The sequence below is a fragment of the Neolamprologus multifasciatus genome, chromosome 1, assembly GCF_963576455.1.
Source record: "Neolamprologus multifasciatus chromosome 1, fNeoMul1.2, whole genome shotgun sequence".
NCBI classification, from domain to species: Eukaryota; Metazoa; Chordata; class Actinopteri; order Cichliformes; family Cichlidae; genus Neolamprologus; species Neolamprologus multifasciatus.
The window spans coordinates 38,258,997-38,272,246 of record NC_140439.1 but is presented as its reverse complement, the minus strand read 5'-3'; the positions used below and the strand labels follow the sequence as shown (position 1 = coordinate 38,272,246).

The 13,250-nt window shown below is 41.7% G+C and overlaps 2 protein-coding genes across 2 annotated transcripts in view; both read right to left on the bottom strand.

Moving 5' to 3' along the window:
- Positions 1 to 3,306: 3,306 nt before the first annotated feature.
- Positions 3,307 to 4,155, bottom strand: LOC146526265 (uncharacterized). Its single transcript, XM_085164821.1, has 3 exons — positions 4,037 to 4,155; positions 3,837 to 3,966; positions 3,307 to 3,599 (listed from the first exon to the last, which is right to left on the bottom strand). The coding sequence occupies exons 1-3, from the start codon at positions 4,098 to 4,100 to the stop codon at positions 3,485 to 3,487; spliced, it is 309 nt and encodes a 102-aa protein (XP_085020947.1). The 5' UTR covers positions 4,101 to 4,155; the 3' UTR covers positions 3,307 to 3,484.
- Positions 4,115 to 13,250, bottom strand: part of LOC146526264 (uncharacterized) — a 13,122-nt gene continuing 3,986 nt past the window's right edge. Inside the window, exon 3 of the mRNA XM_085164759.1 lies at positions 4,115 to 4,258. Coding sequence (XP_085020885.1) covers positions 4,202 to 4,258 — 57 coding nt within the window. The 3' untranslated portion in view covers positions 4,115 to 4,201. The remainder of the gene's footprint in view (positions 4,259 to 13,250) is intronic.

The window sequence follows — 13,250 nt, the reverse complement described above, 5'->3', positions numbered from 1 at the left end:
AGACGGGCAGGCAGACTGATGATGCTGAAATTTGGCAGGAAATCAGCTCCAGATGGCTAATTTCTGTGTTTCCTTTCAGTAAAACGGGAAAGTTTCAGCTGAGAAATCTGCAGTTTGTGCTTTTTGCCCTGAATTACATTCATTTGTGCAGCTCATACACATTAAACAGGCTGAAATAAACTGGAGTGACCCTTTAATCATGCACATTTCTACTCTGAACAAAAACCAAAAGGTCTGACTTTGATGTATCTCATTATTATATTTTGTCATCAGTTTAAATTCAGCTGCACTTTTCCTCCAAATGATTTGTGCTGGAAGCCTGACGGATCATTTCTGTGTTTGCTGCCTTTGTGTGCACGGCTGTCTTCAGACGTGTCGTCACGCTGACATCTGCTGTTATCGTTCGTGTTCGAGACGCAGATGGAGGCTGTGCGAGAGCCTCTTCCTGTCTCTGCAGAACTTGTTTGACACTTGTTGGCACGACAGCTTCGGTTTAAATTACAAACAATGGGAACATTGAAGTCCAACAGGCACTCGTTCTTCTCTTCTATCACTTCTTGTTTTCCTCCAACCCGCACGGCCTGCTGTCCTCACAGGAGACGAGGCTAACGGCGTGACACTCACGTGTCCTTCACCCCCTGCATCTTCTCCTTCATCATCCTTTGTCAGATATATCCACTCTCCCCCGTCTGCACATGTGCAAACCATCTCAGCCTCGCTCTTCTAACTTTAACTCCAAACCACAAAATAATCTAAACAGCAGCACATGAGCGGTCCTAGGTTTTATGAGCCCCGCCCCCAAACCCTGTACGCCTAGCAACAGTCTCAAGCTTAGATAAATGAGGACGGTTGAATCAGGAAGGGCGTAAATCCATAATATCCAAATCAAACATGCAGATCATCAGCTGCACTGATAATGAAATAAACAAAAATGATATTAATAAATAAAGTTCACTGAGTAGTGGACCCCACAGTTTTGACTGTAAGAGCTGTAGCGGTGCTTTGGCGCACCCTGCTGGTGATATTTGGTCCAGCATAAAGAACATATTATGGATCCAAAAGGATGCTCTTCAATCTCAGAGTCTAAACAAGTAACAGGATGTGGAGGAGACGTCAGAGCTGGAGGTGGAGAGTTAAATGCCTGGGAAGAAGCTTCTCGGATGAGAGGTGGAACAAAGAAGTCCAGTCGCTTTTCTTTCCAAGCTCCTCAGACTGGAAAGACTTTAAACTTTGCACAAGAACTTAGACAAACTCTAAATATTCACAGAATCCAAACGCTTTAAAAGCACAAAGGTCCTGGGACCATGCAGCCTCAGGGCCGTATCTGCTCCTTCGTGCAGGGAGAAGAAATCAGTTACACGTTTGGGACCAAACCTTCAGAAACAAGCTCTACGAGGGGCGTGAGGAACCAACCAGCTCGACTGTCCAGTGGACCAGAGGACAACTGGCAGGTCGCCACTAGTGACCCGATCGCGTCACAGATGAAATCAGGTTCACAGTGGGTACATGTGACCAGTGTTGGTCAAGTTGGTCAAGTAATCAGTAACTAATTACTGATTACTTCCTCAAAAAAGTAATCCCGTTACTTTACTGATTACTTATTTTCAAAAGTAATTAATTACTTAGTTACTTAGTTACTTTTTAAAAACACGATTTACAACCTGAATAGGTGATAAAGTGATAGATCTTTCAGCCCAATTCTACTTTTTCTACATAATCATCATACAAAATGTAATCAAATGGAAAAGTCTCTTTTTAAAACTTGTTTTATTAGTTTTAATCTTTTAACTTTATGCATCAAGCAAACATTTAATTATCTGCAACATTCTCTGACTGGAAGAAATTAGTTTAACATTTAAACCTATTTTCTGCACATTCCAGCACATAAAATAAAATATTTTGTGTGTTTACACTCAGTCTTTCAAATAGATGCAAGTAAAACACAGCAGAAAATAAATAAAGTCAAAGACTAGCGGTCCTGTTGCTCTATTTTCACCTGTAAAGCAGGAGTGGGGTAGGCGGAGGTTTACCCTGGTGCAGGTGTGCAGCGGTCAGTGGAAGAATCCGCGAGTTTCTCTGTGAGTTTCCCATTACGTCGTAGCTACTCGGTGCTTGTTTGGAAGTTTAGGGGTTTTTTCGCTGTAAAAAGAAGTTTTCTTCCCACGCACAACGGACACTAATGTTTTTGTCACTTTTTATGGAATCAAACTCAAAGTAAGGTCAGTACTTCCACGCTTTAAACGCTGCACGCTCATACTCTCTCTGCACTCGATATATGATCCATTGTTGATCTGCACACAGCTGTTGTCACTAACGTGGTGCCGTGACGAGCGTTATGCTGCCTGAAACATCATCTGTGAAGGGACAATGGGCCAAAGACAAACGCTGAACGAGCTGCAGGGCGGTGAGTCCAGGTCGGAATAAAAGATGTCGATAAAATTAGAGAGAAATCAGTCAGGAGGGACAAGCAGAGAGCACCAGCTGCTAACCTGCTGCCTGTTTGGTTGTCTCGTTGTTTCCTCGCCAGTGCAGGTGAACTGCACACAGCAAACGCTGGAACATGGAAGGAAAACCAAAGTCTGACGCAACATTTCCTGATTGGACTGGAACTTTTTAAAGGTTATAATTTCTGCATCTGCTCTCGGATGTTCTTCTCCTTTTGTGATCATGTCTCTAGTAAGTCTCAGCATCTAATAATTAAAAGGAAACCAAGTCAATCACAGCTCATCCAGTCCCTCGTACAGGACACGGCTGTAGTTTAACCAATAATCTTTGTAGTTTGTTTCATAAATAAATATCGCTGTAGGAGCCTCGATGCAGTTTATGGAGTTTATATGTTAACATAATTTGGCTTAATGATTAAAACTATAAAGTTATGGCTCACTTGCTTAGAGTTGTATTATATTGGAAGGAATATTTACAGACTGACATATTAAGAATAATGGAATAAGTCCTTAGCTTGATTTCTTGTGCTTAAAATGTATGCTTTTATTTTGATAGGGGACAGGAAGGGTTTTTTTAACCTCTCAGTGTCTCTGCATCTGTTTGAACTTTGTCTTTGATAATTCTGGATTGAGTCACCGTGTACGTGAGAGGGACAAAGTGGCGCGTCGAGCTTCTGGAAAGCTACAATCGCTGTTTATTGTCTCCACTGAAATGTCTCATAATATTATCTAAGAACAGCACGTTTAATGTGACAAGCTTGTGGGACTCCATAACTAACCTTTGTGTGTGAGGAAGACATCCAAACTCCAAAATAAATTGCAGAGAATACTTAAGTTCAAAAGTCTTTTATTTTGAAAGGTTCAGGTGTACTACTTGGTATTATCTCAGTTTAAAAAAAACAACAACACGTGAAAGGTTTAAATAATTAAGTTTTCTTTGAAATCATCAGAAGTATTGCGTGTAAGTTCTGTCACAGGTCAAATGTGAACATGAGCACCGAGCTGTAAGAATCGTTGATGTTTGACAAACGAACAACGTGTTAAACGTTCGGGGCTCCTGACTGTTGGGATTTCTTCTTAAATTCGTTCAGATGCATCTGCGCGTGTTTCCACTCCGGGTCGAGGCAGAACTTCTTTTTGGCCTCAGTGGTGACTCTGTAAGAAACACACAATGCACACTGTGAGGACCACACACAGCACCAGTGATGGGAAGAAGCTGAAAGACACAAAACACCCGAATACACGTAAAAATGTTTCATTCAAAATCATTTTAAAAAAGTGGAACGATGAAGAACCCAGTGAGAACGATCACACGAAGCAGATTTACAGAAAACGGAAAACTCCAAATTAGATAACATGAATGTTCCTGTCACATGACTTTCATGTACTCACATGATGGCTTTAAGGTTGCAGTCGCTGGTCTTCGTCACGTTCGTCACCTTCATCACTGGTATGTGGATTTTATTCGTGACGGCCTGGCAGCATTCGACACCGTTTATCACCATGTCTATAGCGACCGGCACTGTGAACACACACAGAGTTAATACGAGTGCAGCTCAGACTCACAGAGGTCAGAGGTCAGCGGTACTCACTGGCAGAGCTGTGCTTCAGGAAGCAGCTGAGCGTCAGGACTGTGAGAGCCAGCAGAGTCTTCATGGTTCCCGACACAGACAGATGTTCTTCTGTTTGGATGTGCAGGGCTGATGTGCTCTGACCTGCTCTCTGCTCCCTTTATATCCGACGTCCACGTTCACGGCTCAGCGTGTTCTAAGAAGCCACGGTTCCCCTTTTGTTCCACTTCTCCTTTCTCCTTTCTTTAATACAGAGAAACAAAAACGTTTTTGTGCTGCATTCTCTGAAGAAGTTTAACAGCTCTGATTTTAGAGCCTGAGGTTTATCTGAAGCAGCTGTGACACCACAAACCACACAGAGCTTTCTCGGAGTGTCACAGTGACAAACGTCCACTTAACTTCCATTAAAAGGTCCAAATCCAAACACAGAGTCCGCTTTATTTACCCGCAGTCGTGATCGATGTTTAATGAAAGCTGCATCGTGGTGTTCAGGATTCAAACACAGCTCTCTGCAGGAGCCTCATCATCATCCTCGGGGAAGCCGATCCATCCGCCATGGACGCCATGAAGGTCTTTCTTCTTCTTTCTTTTCTAATGTAAACATCGATCTGCTTTCTTTACTGCTATTCCAGGTCAGGGCTGTAGGGGTGCTCAAGCCCAGCCCAGCCAATAGGGAGAGAGGCAGGTACATCCTGAGCAGGTCGCCGTCTGTCACAGGGCTGACTCAGAGGCTGTGTCCCAATTCAGGGTCTGCAGCCTTAACGATCCTCAAGGGCCGCGTACTTAAAGACCGCTAAGGCCGGAAGTGCGAGGCTTGTGAAATGGGACGGTCTAGCCTCTGTTGCGCTGCCCAGGTTGCCTAGCAACCATGATACTAACAGCTGGAAACGTTTCATACAGCTTTGTTTGACAGAAATGAAGGAGAACATCTTTTGTTCATTTGTTTGTTTCTACATGAGCTTTGATCATTCTCTGATTAAGCTCAGCTATTGAACGGCGTATATTTTAAAGTAAAGGCTTTAAAACCAAGTTAGTACAAACGTCACTAATGTCACATGACTTTGCCGACATGTGGCCAACAGTAATGTTTTAATGTTCTTCGTTATTAAACATTTGCACATAAATAAGTGACATAATATTCAGTGCTTACTTTTCACAGTTTACTCTTCGTCCGCTTCTTTGTCTGCGGCAAAATTATCCACACCCACCGCCGCGCTGTGCATTCTGGGATATGTTGGGCCACGAAGTCTACACCGCCACGTCCTTAAAATTCAGGGAAATGAAGGACGCATTTGAGGGCCGCATTTCGAGCAGCCTTCAAATTGGGACAGCCTTCGTCACGTCGCTGTGACGTAATCGTCATTAAAATGCGGCCTTTAAGGCTGCAGACCCTGAATTGGGATACAGCCACAGAGACAGACCGCCATTCACACCTGTGACCAATCATGAATCACCTGTTAGTCTAATGTGCTGCAGAAAGAACCCACATGCAGAAAGGCGAGAGTGATGCAATATCGATGAGAAGAGAAAAATTTTGTAGTAAAAGGTAATTAAAGGGGACTTATTTTCATTTTCAGCTCCATATTTTAGTTACGGGACTCGAGGGTAGTTTTGCACGATGCAAAGATGAAAATAATCCTCCTTTGTCTGATACAAAGAAGGATTATTCAGAGACTTCACCCTCCCATGGCCTGAGTGTGTAGTTCCTGCACCTGCAGCTCTGTCTGGGACCCTCGGAGACAAACTGGGAGCGTTTCACACCTATGTTCAGTCTGCACAAGGTCTTTTATTTTGAAAAATGACAGGCTGCTGTGTGCCATCCCCGAGTCGGACTTCCTGCCCTGCTCATCTGCTATCTGCAGCTCCACATGCCGTCCTTAAGAAATTAACCTGGAGCTAAATTGAGATCCAGGAGCAGAGGAACACCTCACAGGCGCTTCTGACAACACATGATTATGAGCTATTAAGCTGCAGGCTCACGTAGAATCGTTTGTTAAGAAGGTGTAATTAAAGGGAAACACTTCATTAAAGTCTGTTATGTTAATAAGGTTTGTGATTAGAGTTTTGGATCAGACCTCATCGATCTGTACAACAGGCCCAGAGGACGTCGTCACTGGTTGGCTGCAGTTCTTCGCCATCAGCGAGGCGTGATTTTCGAACCACTGAACGAGTTTTATGAATGATGTTTCAGTCGTTTCACCCTGAACTAACCCTGAGACTCACAGCCCCACACACCACAGCACGTAGAGGACGAGTGCAGTCACGTAACGATAAATCAAAGTGATTGGAACAGCGATGCTAACGCTGCGTTCAGCACTTTGTCTTTTAATCAAAGCAGCATCAGCAATAATGAATGTAAGACTCAGTGTTGGCAGATGAATGAAGGGGAATTAAAGACAGGACAGAAATACTTTCTGTTTTACTTCCACTTCCTCTTTGTGCTCCCGTGAATTTTTCTGCTGATTAATTCTTCTAAACATGTCAAAATACGTCACAGTGAAGAAGTTGTGGTTTTACGATAAACTTATTTTCTTCTATTTACTGAATTCACTCAAGTTATTTTATGTGTGACCACAGAGAAGCCAGAACGCTGGAAGTGAACATGCCTCTGTGAGACATGAGCACATATAAGTCCACCTAAAGCTCAATACAGCACATTTAATATGAAGAAGTTCAATGATGGAGGCAGGTGCTTGTCCTTGAAGAGCTCTATAAGTCTCTAAGTTTCTGTAAGTTTCTGAAGTGATAAAAGTGATAAAAGCAGGACCGAACCAGAGATCTGACAGCCGGGTCAAAGGTTACCCCGAGGTTGCTGATAGATGATTTCACAAATGTTGAAAGAGGACCGAGAGCATCCATCATCTTAGGTACATTCTGTCAGGAGCACATACTTCAGTCTTTCCTTCGTTAAGTTGGGGGAAGTCGTCGGCCATCCAAACTTTAACGGATTTGAAGCACTTATTCAAAATCTGCAGCTTAGAAACATCTTGGGGCTTGAAAGAAATGTATAAGTGGATACCGTCTGTGTAGCAGTGCTAGCAGATGTCCTCAAAGGAGCTCCAAACGTGCTGGAGGGGAAGTCGATATGTTAGGAGCGATAAAGGCCCCAGCACAGAGCCATGTGGCACACCACAGGACAGGGACGTGGGAGATGACCTGAACTTAGGCTACGTTCACTCTGCAGGTCTTAATGCTCGATTCTGATTTTTTGATCAAATCTGATTGTTTTGTCTGCTCGTTTGCACAACAAATAAAATGTGACAGCAAACGCGCTCTAGTGTGAACGCTCAAAGCGCAAAAGAAGACGTCACACACAACGCGCTCTGTTTAGACCCAGAGCAAAGAGTATGTTTGACTGATGGCCTTAATATAAAGACTTCGGACTTTACGTTTCCCAACTTTGCTTTAAGTTATAAAGTTATTGTGTTAATTACATTTGGCCTAATAATGATCCTTATTGCTGTTTTAGAGGAGCGCTGCTTCAAAGGATAGTTGCAGATTATACAGTACAAAGAAAATGTTCACGTTTCTCCAACGTTGTCTTCCCAACAGTTTCACTGGATGTCCAGGAAGCGTTCACGATGTCTTCTCCGGCGCTGATAATTGGCGTCTGTCTTGTGTCAGTGACGTAAAAGACGGCTGGTAAGAGAAGGGCTAACTTAGGGGTTGTATAGCAGCATTTTAAAAATAAGCTGGGACTTTACCAGATGTCAGTGAGGTGTTAATTATGGCGAGCACACAGGGACCAATAGAATGGAAGACATTTTTGAATAACGCAGGCAAACAGTGAGCAGGACGATGCTTTGCTTGAGCTAACTATTGTTAGCAGCTCCTGTAATGAACGGGGTAGAAAACGTTCTAAAATAACTTCTTCTGTTATTTTATTTCACAGAAGCAGAAACACGTCTGAGTCTAGAGACTCGCAGCCGGGGCCGCACTTCCACCAGAAAAACGACGCTTCTGAGAATCTGTTTTCACACTTTTAGGACCTTCAGAAAGAGTTTCACAATAAATGTTTGTCCTTTAGCACATCGAGAAAAGGGAAGAAGAGAAACAAAGCCAGTTTCCTTTTCCTTGCTCCATATGATTCCAGACATTAGGCAGCAAATCAGCTTCTTAGAGCTTCTGTAAAACCTCGGTGTCATATTTGACAGCTCGATGTCGCTCGAGGATTCAGCAGCTGGTCCAGAATGTTTTTATCATTTGAGAAATATTTCAAAACTCAGACTAATGGTGTCAAATGCTGAACTTGATGATTATTCATGAAGTTTAGAAAACTGTGATGGTCTTTTTACTTGTTTTAACAAATCAGCCTTAAGTCGTCTTCAGACTGTGCAGAATGCTGCAGCACCAAGAGAAGATCTCATATCACTCCAGTGTTAACCTTCATTCACTGGTTGTCTGTAAGTTTCATTTGAAAACATTTTAGTTTGAACCTTTGGGGCCCTGCATGGTCAAACTCCCCGGTACATATCTGACCTGCTGAGACTGCAATCCTCCTCCGAGCTCTGAGGTCATCAGGTCAGAGACTGTTGGTGGCCCCACGCACTCGATTTAAAGCTCGTGGTGTTCGGGCCTTTCAGGCACCACGGCTGTGGAATTCTCTCCCACTGATTTCACGCTGGACAGCTGATTCTTTTAAAAAGCAGCTGAAGACATTTTTATAAAGGCTTTTAATTAATTTGTTGTTTTTATTTTACTGTTTTACATTGTTATTTGTTGTATTTCCATTTTCTTTGTTGTAAAGCACTTTGTGATTTTTCTCTGATGTCTTGAGTTAAACCAAGTAGTGCGACTGAACTCGTGTCATTGTATTTAAAGGGTTGATAATTAAAGCTTCACCTTAACTTAAAGTATTTTTTAAAGTGCTTTTTTTAAAATAAAACTTTAAAATACTTTTAAAGTACTAATGAAAGGAATTAGATTTGACATCACTCCATAGTCTCGACTCTTCGCTGCTTTCAGCTTATTTAAGCCATTGTGCAGAGGTCTGGGGCAGGAACTATAAACTACAGCGTCCATCATTTTCAGTGTTATTCATACTAACTCATTATTCTTAAAATGCTGAGGTTTGCAGATCTAATTGAAATAAAAGTATAACAGAAAGAGTCGCAGCATGTGTTTTTGTTTGTTTGTTTCAAAGTAAAAGCTTTTGTGTTTCTCTGTTTGGGGTCAAACTGTGCAGCACTGCGCAGACATGAAGCACTTCAAAAAAGAGGCATAAAGATCAGAATGAGATCATAAAAATGGTGAATATTAGCGACCACTTTGTCCGTATTCACATTGTACAGCAAACGTTGCAACACTGGAGTATTTATTCGGCTTTGATGTGTGCAGGCTGCAAAAACAGGATGATGATAATTTGTATTTTACGTGGAGGCTTATTAGAAAAATGTTCTTATTGAGGTTTATATCAGTAAGGAAGCTGGATAAATAAATGTCAACTGATAATTTTTGGAGAAGAGGTGGAATCAGATCAGCGTGCACGTCCTCCCACTCCTCGAGGGTAAGCCAATCAGAACAGCTGGAGTGAAGTTGAGTTATTTTTCTCAATGAGCTTTCTTTGTATTCTTTACATGGTCAAAATAAATTAAACAGAACAAAAACTAAAAAATAAAAGTGATCATGCTCAGTGAAATGATCATAGAGGGACCAATGAAATATGATTTTACTGTTACAGTGAAGCTGAAAATCACTGACTCGTCCTTATATAGAGCAATAACAACGTTGTTATTGCCCAAAATCCAAACAAAGAAGAGCTGAAGCAGAAGATGAATCAGCTGTGGGTGCAATAATCAGTCAAATTAGACATATTCTGCCTCTCTGAGATCATTCGTCCTCACTTGTCCACATAATTTTGTCCAGTTGGTGGCGATGTCTGCTTATCTTAGTCTGCCGGGCAGTAACACAAGTTCACAACAATCCCTGAATGAGGCGCAGCTCTGAAGTAAAAATACTCCAATCCCAAAATACTCCTTGTACTGGAGTATTTTTGGATTTGGACTGGAGACGTATTTTCCCAGTCATCCTGTGCCTCCTCTCTGAACTCTGAGCAACATTTGTCCTTCTTTAACTTCCACCACTTAACCCTTTAAGACCTACCATAGAACCAAGTCCGCCAGAGCTTATATTATATGTTTACATGCTGTGGAGCCATTTTTGGGAGCATTTCAAGTTGCTATACATCAATACAACCATTACAGCCCAGATTTTAATAATATGTCTGCATTAAGTGCATAGTAATTACATAAATTGCAAAAAAGTGCAATAAACTACAAAAAAATTGAAAATCGTTTTTGTTTTTTTAACATATATTTCTAGTTAGAGAAATTTAAGAGGCTTATCCCTCAAAACTGTAAATACAAAAAAGTTGCACAAAATAGTTTCCCACCACAGGAAATTTATTTTGAGTGTCTTCATAGTTTTATTTTTGAAATACACCAATTTTTATACACTGCAGGAAAAACGAAAATAAATATTATACTGCAAATTTGCAAAAAAGCAGCATATGCATCAAAATAAACTATTTCCAGCAGTGCAATATGAGTCCTAAGCATCCCAGAAACCACACAGAAAGTCAGAAAGTCAAAGATAACTTTTAAAAACACCAGTATAGGCTCATGAGGCCCTGAAGGTAAAAAACTACATTTCCGCGAGAATGACGTCACTCCCTGTTTCGGGCAGGTCATGGCAGACATGCGATAGTTCGCGCTGACGTCTAATCCAACGTAGGAAATGTTGCAAACAGCTGATCGGATCAGCAAAGCGTGTTTCTGGAATATTATGTCTTTGTTGCTGCAAGTGCTTTTTATGCAGTTTTTGCAAAGTTATATGTGGAAGGAAACTGTGACCGAGGACAAGCTGATGGCATAAGATGTAAGTACAACTCCTCCGGTTTCATATGCAAAAAAAATTATTGCGCTAGCTCACGTGGTTGCAGAGCTACCGGGATTTAAGAATAGTTACGCAAAACGGAGCGTGCTGCTCTGACCGGCTTTAAAGGGTTAATCCTTGCCTCTGCCTTCGCTTGCTTCTTCCTTAAAGCCATCCTACAGACTACCATCTGACACCGAATTGCACCTTCTACCACATTTCCATGCCATCCCCCATTGTTAACCTGGAGCTGAACTGATCATGCACGGGAATCTCCTTCTGTAGAATCCACGTTTTATTTGAGAAAGATTCCCGATGCGGCGCTCCCCATTTATCCCTGTCATGATGGAAGGACGGGAAGCATGAAGATGACAGATCATACCATCTTGGATTTCCGAACCAGTTCAGAAGATAGATTCCCCGGCGTCTTAACGCAAAGAATCCAAAACTATGCGACACAGCGCCCCCATGTGACAGATAAAAGAAACTGCAGTATGTAGACACTTGTGAGGACTTCCAGAAAAGACACAAAAGGACAAATCATAGAAACAAATTCATTTATTGGCAGTAACATAGTTATAAAATGTTCTTTTAAGGAGATATTGAACCGTTTTGAGGTGAGACGATCAGCCGCACAGGAGTCAGGGAGGATTTCCCGAGTGTACATGAAATAAACGCGGCTTCATGTCAGCGCACACCCGGTTCGCTTTTTCTAAACTCTCCTGAAATTATAACGTAAAGATTACAAAAATAAAAACAAAGCTTTGACGGTACATTTATAACACAAATTAAAGAAAAATGTCACTCCTTGTGCTTCTTTGCACTCATAAAAGAAATTTTCATTCCAAGAGTTTTATTTTTCCTGGTTAAATAAATAAAAATACAATTTTAAAGTTCACAGGTGTCTTTATATCAGGGGTGGCAAACAGGAGGCTCAGGGGCCAAAAGTAGCCCAGCAAAGACTCTAATTCGGCCGGTGGAACAAGTGAAGGAAAGCATAAATTTTGCCCTTTTAACTGTATTTCCATAAGTTTACAGCTTTTCTTACTGATAAAGACGTCCACCATCCACATTCATACTATAACACAGAAATAAATTAATAGAAAATCAGTTTGATGGCAGAAAAGTTCTTTTTTTAATGAGACTACAGTAAAAGTAAAACTTGGTGTTTTATAAGTGCAGTGTGAGGAATGAGCTCTCTGAACATTTAAGCCCAAAGAGTCACGCTGGCAGGTTTCTTTCTTTCCTGCAGCTGCATTTATTTCTCACGTAGAGAAACTGAGCTGTACTGTGCAGACTGCCCTTCTTGGTCTTATATGAACATGTCAGGGATTAAATATGTACTTAAGCCTCTTTACGCTGACAGAAAGGGCACTTTGACTGGTCCGGGCCTTTTAACATAGGCTGGGCTGTATGTGGCCACAATGCAAACTGAGTCTGACACCCCTGCTTTACACCTTTATCCAGCACAAACTGACAGTTTGACAAAAACAGCTTTAAAAATCTCTTCAAAGGGATCAAATCTGCATCATTACCTCACAACAAAAACACGAATAAATAAAAACATGAACAATATCTCAAAGAAATAAAGTGAAACTCACTAAAACATTTCTTCACATTCATTCTCCTCTCTTCACACGTTCGTTACTTTTTAGTCTCTTTAAAGCTAATTAAGGTGCAGCTTCTTCATATTGTGCATGTGCCCAACACTGTCCTGTTCTGCATAGTTTAACATTTGATTCATTCACAGTTCGAGGGGGTCGGAGCGCTCTCACATCGCTCTGCTAAATGTGGAGCCATGAAGCTGTTTGCTTAGCTGAGCAGAAAAAGGTGCGTCTCTGTAAAGGCTCACAGCGTTTCTGCCAGGATCCGAAACAAGTCAACTTTAGAGGATTTTCACCCGCTTGTTCCGAGCTCGAGCGTCCTGACTTTCACTCTGCTGCAGGTCAGAGACCTCACCAGCTTTTTACTGCTCTGCATCCATCTGACAACAACATCAGTCACATTAAAAACAGATTTCTTTGACGTCCCGACAGTAATTATGGACTCTTCCTTAGTAAACTCAGTGCATTTACACGATGCTGTTCCTGACCGTGAAACAGTCGATCAGCTGACTGTCTCTGCTTCTTCTTTGGTAAATGAAACGTACTAAAATGTTTCTTTGGACTCATCGTTACATTAAAACTCGAGGCTTCGTGCTCAGCTAAGCTAACGTCTCCAAATTTGCCCAAATGTTGAACTATTCATCTTCTGTTCACGCCGAGCTTCCAGCCGCTCTGGCATGAAGTGAAGCTACAGCGGCACTCTGCTTTAGTGGTATTTCACATTAATCTGCATGTGCAAACGACTCAAAAAATACAAT